The sequence below is a fragment of the Gavialis gangeticus genome, unplaced genomic scaffold (genome assembly GCF_001723915.1).
Source record: "Gavialis gangeticus isolate Ggan-Ray unplaced genomic scaffold, GavGan_comp1, whole genome shotgun sequence".
NCBI lineage: Eukaryota > Metazoa > Chordata > Crocodylia > Gavialidae > Gavialis > Gavialis gangeticus.
In genome coordinates this window covers 39961963-39970864 of record NW_017728993.1, presented here as the reverse complement: position 1 = coordinate 39970864, position 8902 = coordinate 39961963, and the positions used below count along the sequence as shown (strand labels likewise).

General features: G+C 35.3%; 1 protein-coding gene across 2 annotated transcripts in view; it reads right to left on the bottom strand.

Moving 5' to 3' along the window:
- Positions 1-607: 607 nt before the first annotated feature.
- The window catches only part of CDC7 (cell division cycle 7), a 32573-nt gene continuing 24278 nt past the window's right edge, over positions 608-8902 (bottom strand). The window contains exons 9-14 of one of the 2 annotated variants that reach the window (XM_019501594.1): positions 7760-7938; positions 6052-6134; positions 3242-3391; positions 2893-2924; positions 2810-2862; positions 2012-2044 (exon numbers count right to left, since the gene is read on the bottom strand). In XM_019501594.1, the coding sequence (XP_019357139.1) occupies positions 2041-2044; positions 2810-2862; positions 2893-2924; positions 3242-3391; positions 6052-6134; positions 7760-7938 (501 nt within the window). In that variant the 3' untranslated portion in view covers positions 2012-2040. Of the gene's footprint in view, positions 2045-2809; positions 2863-2892; positions 2925-3241; positions 3392-6051; positions 6135-7759; positions 7939-8902 lie in introns of both variants that reach the window. The other variant, XM_019501593.1, reaches the window with a different exon arrangement.

Genomic DNA, 8902 nt, shown 5'->3' with positions numbered 1-8902 from the left:
CCCCTAAGCATGCAGTCCCCTGCTGGCCCCTCCTGGATGTGTGCCAGAATAATTTTCTCAAACAGCTTGCCTAGGATCGAGGTAAGACTAACTGGCCTATAGTTTCCTGGGTCCTCCTTCCTCCCTTTTTTGAAGATGGGAACCACGTTGGCCCTCTTCCAGTCCACCGGTACCTCTCCAGAGCACCACGAATGCTCGTAAAGCCGTTATATTTTCTCCTATTTCACTTCTCAAATTAAAACCACTGAACTTTATGGAATAAAAACTAAAACCCAATACCTTTAAAATAAGGCAATATTTACCAAGAAAAAGGTAAGTCTGCTTTAGCAAATTTGAAATAACGAATGCCTGCTTTTAGGTTGAGGGAATTTAGGCATTTTTCTGTGTAGAGCACTAGAGCCAGTTGTATTGTGAACTCTGCTTGAGATTAAGACACCCTGCACTATCGCAATCCTTAGTACAGTAAAAACAACTAAAAAATGTTTTCCATGAAGGGATTTATACAGGAGAACAAAAAATTCCATTATAATATATTGCTTTCTGCAAAAAATCCCTTTCTTATCTATATTTGGGCATTTTTAAAAGTAATACCTGTAACCAATCTTCAAAATAATAATAAAAACAAAACCTTTATTTAATGAAAATATAATTTTTCATAGCAGTTGTGTTTCAGCAACTATATGGCACATGACAGAATCAGCAAGGAGGTAGCTGATTCACACTGGTAGTTACTTCTGTTGCTTCACTTGAGAAAAATACAGGTTGTACATAGCAGGCAACTGCAGTATTCACCACTGCCCAAACAGATGGCAGGAAGAGAGTACACATTTCTTTGAATACATGCCTTTCTGGGGGTCTACTAACCAAACAATACCTGATCCTTGATTTATACAAAGCAAACGTCTTCTCTAAGGAAGTTTTGAAGAGACTACTATGACCAGTGATAATCTAACTAGGATCTCCAGTGTGAAAAGAACAGGCTCAGAAGTGAATAGACTCAAATGAACAGAACAGGGATGCTTGTGTATGGACAGAATAGTAACCAGCATGTGTTAACTAGAGTCATTTAATAATTCCTCTTGTTGCCATCACATTAGTTTTAAAAATTACCAGGAATTTTAACATAAACATAGTATTTGCCTGCTCCCTCCACCCCCCTCAAGCAATGCAGCTTTTCCTACACTTACTTCACCAACGCGCTTCAGCAATGGAGGGGGTTAAAGTGTGTTGATTATAATGCTTATTCAATCCTTGGCATCTGGGACTGCCAGCAGTTTCTTTTTTTTTTTTGTACTGTGACACTTTTCTACCAGACTTTGACTCCAACTGTAATTCACTCATGAAGCTAGAGGTTAGCAAACTTACTTAACTAGTAACAACCAACAGAGGGTTAGGAGGAGAATAGTTCCAAATCCAACGCTACCCGCCCATGCTGCCAAACTTTCTTTTGTAAATCTCTGGCAGTTTTTATAGCACAAGTAAAGTGATCAGTATGTGTCAGAAACTCAAAACTGAAGAGTGAGCATCTGTCAGCACCTATATTTCATTGAAAGATTTGTAGGTGTTAAAGATGGAATGTAAAATTAAATTACTACTGTACAACTGTATATTTTCATATAAAGCAAATATCTATCAAGGCAATAAGAGAACTGGGTATACTCTCACAGTCTCATGTCCTTAAAAAAAGGATGCATCAGAGCCTCTTTTGCAGTTATTCTTGTAGCGGGGTTCAGATCTAGTAGTTTATCAAGCAGGTCGTAAGCCTCATCAGGAACTCTGTCCCAGCCTTTTGTGTGCATTAGTTTCTCTCTAATCTTTATGTCTATACCACCACCATTTTCACAATGGCTGTCTTTCAGATGGTGGATTTCTTTTCTGAATGTCTGGGAACCAAACTCCGCTTTATCTGTCTCAACTGGCAAAGCAAGTTCACAGGAAGGGTTGGTGTGCATATCACCTGTTGATTTATTTGTTCCTCTCAACCTTTCACAGAGGATTCTTAAATCTTGTGCTGGGACTTCCTTGGTACACAGTATTGATTTACCTAAGAGGAAAAACAATAAGACTTTTTTATTACACTTGATATACAACTGCAAATTAATGTCAGTGGTACACATCTCAGTCGTACTAATTCTTTTATGCTTAATATCTTGCTTGCTGACTTAGTAGTCGTGACGTTTTATGCTATGTTAAAATGAGTGATAAGATCTACTGGTCCCATAGAAAACCATGGAGGAGTATGCTGAAGTGTGCTGTATTTCAGCTATTCTGGTCTGAGAAGGGAAGCTACTGCATATGTTCCAATATCAGCTGAAGCAGGGTATGCAGTAAAACCAGCGATGGCAACAAGACATCTTGATGAGTTTCTGGGAGGCAGTGTTAAGAACCTTAGTGGCTTAGAGAAGATTTTCTTTAACTGTATACACAAAAGTATAAAATAATTAAAACTGAAGTCCTGACCACTTCTGGTCAGATTCACTATCAAAATTAATATATTTTGCTTTTCTTTTCTCTTGCCACCACTATCTTGGATTAATGGAACTTGAGGAGAAAAAAACCCTATTTTCATTGTTAATGATATTTGTCCACAATCTACATTTCTCATTTTGGAGAATAAAAATGAGTGTTGTCAGTTTCTCCTTGTGCTATGGACAATTTCAGGATAACACTTAGATTAATTTAGCAAGGTTCTGTTGAATTAAACACTTCCTAATCCTAACTGATACCCACCCCCCATACACACTTTAAAAAAAAAAATAAGGTTACATCTTAATTTTGGACCAGAGTGATTTAAGATTAAGGAAGTTACCTCAAACATTCTAAGCAAATTCCAAGAGTAGTCATTAGAGAGTTATGTTCCCCCTCTCCCCCCACCCCCCAAAACTGATCTGCTTCCCCCTTCCCCCAGAGAAACTGATGTGCTTCTGTAAAACATGGTACAGTTTGTAAGCAGTATGAGAATTCTTTATAATGAAACTTACTATAGAAATTCAAATTAAAGATTAAATGGAGAAGAGAGCCTTTATAATCTTAAAACAAAAAACACCCTGTGTTTAGTATTTTAGTGCTTAGTATTTTCTTAAATTTATTCTATGCTAGCAGGTGGGGATATGACAAAAGTCAAGTCCCTAGCCAATGTAGTGATTTTTATCATAAACATGTAAACAGAAATGTATTACTTATTACAATGATTTGTAACAGACTAAACATACAGTTTTTTCTGCAATTAAAATTTACGTACCAAACGTTTTAGCAGCCTGAATGGTTTCTCTGGATCCACGAATTGTCATAATTTGTGCCAAGGCAGTTAAATCATCACTTGCTTTGTAAAATGGATACCGTCCACTGAGCAAAGAAAGGAATATGATTCCTGCTGACCACATGTCAATTGCTGCAATTGAAAGCGAGTCATAAACAACAATCCACACCTTTCACATCTGGAGTTTAATAAACACTGAATTTACCAAAAAAGCTGACAACAAGAGGACTGTCCTGAATTACCTACTGATTTTTATTTCATTCCAACAAAACACTCATGTTTTTGTATAGAATAATTTTAGAATTTGATCCTGAAGCTTGTGAATGATGATACTCATATGAACATCCCCAATACCTTCTGGGGGCCTCTTTTTATAAATCTAAATCTACCAAACAGAACTATATTCATAACTTTAAGCATGAAGTCATTCTCAGCATTCAGATCTACTTCTACCTAGTACTAAGCCTTTTGGGCTTGAGTTAAAATTAGGCCAGCTAATTTCAGAGCTTGCCTACAAAAAGGAGAGGCTATACAAAAAACTAAATTAATTTCAAATTGTGACTATGATAGTTTGGCAGTTTCAAATGGATTTGCGTTGAAGATGTGAAAGTGTTACTCGCAACATCTAAGTATGAAATCATTTGACAAGGTAACCCGTTTAAGAATTGAAGCAGTTTTGAGATGGTTCATCATTTTCATAGTTTTACAAAGAGTACTCTGGGTAAGGAGCCAAAGCTGGATGGAAATTTTGCAGCTTTAAAGGAAAGTTATAAGAAGACCTGTCTGCCATGATATTTTTTTGGCTCACTACTTTTTACTTTTTGAGGGATGGTAGGGGGAGGGGTTGAAAAGTTCTCAGCCTATTTTATAGAGAAAGTTTAACATCTCTGGCTTTTTTCTATGAAGACAAAAGTAATTATTTTCAGAAGAGCTGGCAATTCTTGTCTAATGAAATATACAATATCTCAGCTTTAATTATTTTACCAAAAATACTAATAGTACACTGCTTCAGAAGATATCAAGTGCCAAGTTTACTGTCAAAGACTAGTTTAATGCTTTCTAATGAAGAATAAGATACTAGCTAAACTGATGCACTTGCAAGCAGACAGTACCTTCCCATTACAGGATTTAAAAATATGTATTCTATCACTGTTTAATTTAGCAACACAAAACCTGGGAGAGGCAATTAAGTATTACTCTCATTTACAAGTAGGAAAGAATAGCCACAGAAGAAGGCCAGTATGTTCAAAAGATATCTGAGCATTTAACTCCCATAGATTTCTATGGAAGTTAAGTGACTACCTTAAAGTCTTGCCCAAAATCACTTAGGCCACAAACTAAGTCTGGGACCAAGTTGGCATAGAACTCGTAATTCTGTATTTTAATCTCAAGATTATAACCTCCTCTCAGTGGCAGTCTCTGATTTGAGGATTTTTCAAAACATTTCTTCATATTTCTCATCTTTCACCAGTCATATCTCAGTAACATCACATTTTTGTATCTACTTATTTCTTAGTAGTCTTTAATTTTTTCATATAAGCGGTCTTTTTCATTGCATTTATATTGGTCCTCAAATTATCTTTCAGTTTGCATTTTATTAGGTTATCAATACTTCTATCAATCTGATACAGACTTGTTAAACTTCAAATAGGTTGATACTTTTCTGTATACAGCACCAATATATATATTAAGTCTAAATTAACGCCCCCCCTTTTTACGTTAAATCTGGGGTAAAAGGAGGATGACAAACTATCTATAAGCCATCTTGATTCGCTAAATATCAATTACAGTAGTACTAGTAAATCCGACATGCATTGATTTCCAGATGTTTGCAAATATCAAATAATCAGCATTTTCTTATCGTCTTACAAATCTGTTTGCAAACATACAGGCAAGTCCTCAGATTTACGACACAACTGGTTCTGAGAACCACGTCTTAAGTTGAAACGTTGCGACTTGGAACCGATTTTCCTATAAGAAACAATATTATAAATGGGGGATTGGTTCCTGAACCAAGGCCTGATACCCTATTTTCACCAAAAATAACCCAGAATTTTGTACTCGATCAATTATAGATGAGTACTATAGCTACATTAATGTATTTATATTGTAAATAGCAATCATATTGATTTGGAAGGACTTCTTTGAGGTGAATTGGCTGGACTTTTTGAAGGGTTGTTGGCTGGAGTCTTCTCAGGAGCCTTGGCTGCAGGTTTTTCTGGAGTCTTGTCTGCTTTCTTAAAGAAAGTGTCCAAGGAAGTTTGGACAGACAAGAGATGGGTGATGCAACGAACTTGTTCACTGGCGTGGTGTGGCATTGGATCAAGCGTTGTAAAGTCGAAACTGACATCAGAAAGTTGAAACTGTCAATTTATAAACGTTGCAACTCAAAACACTGTAAATTGAGGACTGCCTGTATTATGTTTAGTATATATACTCTGAAAGCAAATATTGACAGAATCTTTCTAAGAGCCTCTGAACTGCAAAATGTGTGGTTATTTCAGGATTTTTAATCTGATAGTTGGAAAAGAGCGAAAGTTCAATTAAAAACAAAAACAAAATCTCATTGTTTTCCTTACCTCAAATGAATTAAAATATATTCAAGTTTCAAAGATTTGAAAGTATTTCTAGCTTGTTCTGAGCAATAAACATTTAATAAAAAACAGGAAGTATTTCAACAATGTGAGAAGGGACAATAAAATGCATTCCACATGTAAATAGAAAAGGCTTCCACATTTGTACATACCAGTTGATTTTATGGAAAAGTCTCTAATTTTGGTCATAAGTAGTACCTGTTGTTTGAGTGGGGCACTTAGTTAATACTTCTGGTGCTCTGAATCCAGGTGTACCTGCCCTAGGGGCAACTTGCTGACGCCTGTATAATAATAAAAAGCACATTATAACAGAATACATAGATCAGGAAAATGTCATGGATACTACAGGCTAAAACAGCTAACCACTTCCCTACAAAACATGTCTAAAAACATTTAAAAACGTACTTCTCTAATTAGATGTCAACAGTTTCTCATTCCCTCTATTAAAATTTTAAACAATTCATGTTAGATGCACTGAATGTACATAGTAGCTAGGGTGAGATAACAGTACATAGACCTAAACTTGCATACTTGAACAATGAACTTTACAGTGTAATTCAATGAAGCATGACTTCCATTTAAAAAGTGTGTACATAGAGATGCTTTGGAAAATTAAAATTAACCAAAGGCATGGTATTATAGTGTGTTTAAAATAACAGTGGATGCTTTCCTTCCTCAGGTTAAACTGCAGGTAAGCAAACCTGTTTTTCTTATGAACAAGGGCACTGACACAGGAATTTAATATGCTTTTCCTTTATTTAGTTCATCTCCTCTTGTCCTCATTACAGTGATCAGTTTTATTTTCTGAATGAATAATTTTAACCCCTTATTCTACATTCTCTGTAAAAACAGAACTTTTGAAATGCTAAAAAAAAAAAAAATCAAGAAATAGCTCATCTGAGTGGAACTTAACCACATGTGGAATGGATTTGAACTGAAATGTCAAGTTATTTGGCCAGCGTAAGAGGAATATCCCTCCAGTTTCCTTAATCAGGGCTCTTGACTTTATATGTGCTCTAATTAGAAGAAAAAAATAAAACCTTAACTTCTCTCCCCCTCTTAGTACTAAATTTAATTTTGAAGACTAAGTATAAACAATCACACGTACAAAACCCCCATTTTTAAGCCACCTTTAAGTGAGTAAAAGTCTCTGGGGAAAAAAAAATTAAGCTTGCTTTACTTCAACTTTTGCCAACATTTGAATTTGAATTTTTTGAGTTTGAAATTGAGTTTGAATTTTTTCATACTACTAGCAGACATACCTGTGCCATGAAGTTTATGCCTGCAAAGAGATCCTTTTCATGATGTAAAATATTCTCTTTAAGAAATGGGTTCATGATTTACTGGTAAAAGAACTACAATAGGTAAGGGATTGCTGGGATAGCTTTAGCAATATATTTATGACAACATAAATATACCAGTATATTTATGATAACAAAGCCTTGTAAATGTGAACAGGGTTTATCAAAAACTTCTTTCAGGGTTCTCAGAATGCAGAGAACTTTTAAGAAGCTCTTTTACCTCAAATACATTAGGAGAAAAATACCTAAAAGTAGGAATCTCTCCACACTAGTACCCCATATGTTTGGCATAGGCCTATAGTTTTATTAGGCAACAAGTGTTAGAGCAAGAAAAAAAGTCAAGTGATTTTTTTTTCTCTGAGACTTGGAGTGTGGGATATTTAAATTATACATAGAATTATCTGCAATAGGAAGTTTAGAACTGCACAGAATGCCATACAAGATCTTTGTGTCAGCTTAAAAATAACATACATGTTTTAATGCTTGCACACTGCACGAGTCTAATGCTGTCTTTCCCTTACCTAAATCAGCGGTCTAGTAAGCCTTGAATTTATAACCTAGCTTGATAACACAGTAGTTAGCTTTACAATATCAAAGCAAATTACCTTGAAAGGCAAATACTGCAAACTCTGTCTGTTGCAAAACAGTCACAGTTTAGGTTAGATGGGCAACTGCTGGCACCTTTCCTGGCTAAACCGTTGTTCGCTGTTTTTGTAGAAATGAGCTTCTTCTTTGCTGCTAATTTTCTAGATGCAACATCTATCACCTTTGGTTGCTTCATGAGCTGCAAGATGCGTGTTACATTTGTAAGTAACAACATTTTAAATACAACTTTCTTTATGTATTCACCCAATCTGCAACCAAATACTAAGGATGTAGAAAGTATTAACAGCAACATATTGCCAGTATTAGCAGATGACCAATCTTTCTAATATCCCAGTGGCTATTAAACATAGCCATATTTAAGACTTCTGGACTTTGTGATTTTCCTGGGAAATCAGCAGTCATTGCAGGGTGAAAAACACTGATTCATTAATATGTACTGTGTAAATTTGTGATATCAAAAACAAATAAGCATTTGTCAGGATAATGGAATTAGGTCAATGACAAACACTCCTCTTAAAAAAAAGAAAAAAAGAAAGTTATGCAGAATTTTGAGTGGTAAAATACTATATGAAATAATACTTCAAGAGGTTAACATCCAATTCCATTTCATAGCTCAAGCTATTACTGTTTAAATACCAGCATTGGTCAAAAGCCGTTTTTCCTCCTAATGTCTAGTTTTCACTAGACATTTTACCTATTTTTATAAACAATAGAGCAAAATGTTTAATGGACTTTTTTTTATGCTGCAGTTGGTGAAACTAGAGAAAATAAACTAAATTTCACAAGTCTTTTAGCATAATTTCTCAATTAATATGTTTTTCTACCCATGCATGTTTAATTATTACCATAAATAAGATCAGTTAAGGAGACAGATGCATCATAACAGGAACAACTTCTGAACAAACATGGTTAGGGCACAATTTAACAGGTATTCAGTAAGTGTAAGATTTCTGCTAAAATTACTATTCTGTTCATTAATCTCTGATGCTGCAATCTCTGATTTACGACCAGGTCACTAAATCATTGGATGCAGGGGTGGCAGTGGATATAGTTTTCCTAGACTTCAGGAAGGCTTTTGATACTGTCTCTCACCCCATTCTCATTAGGAAGCTGGGGGACTGTGGCGTAGACACCCATACAGT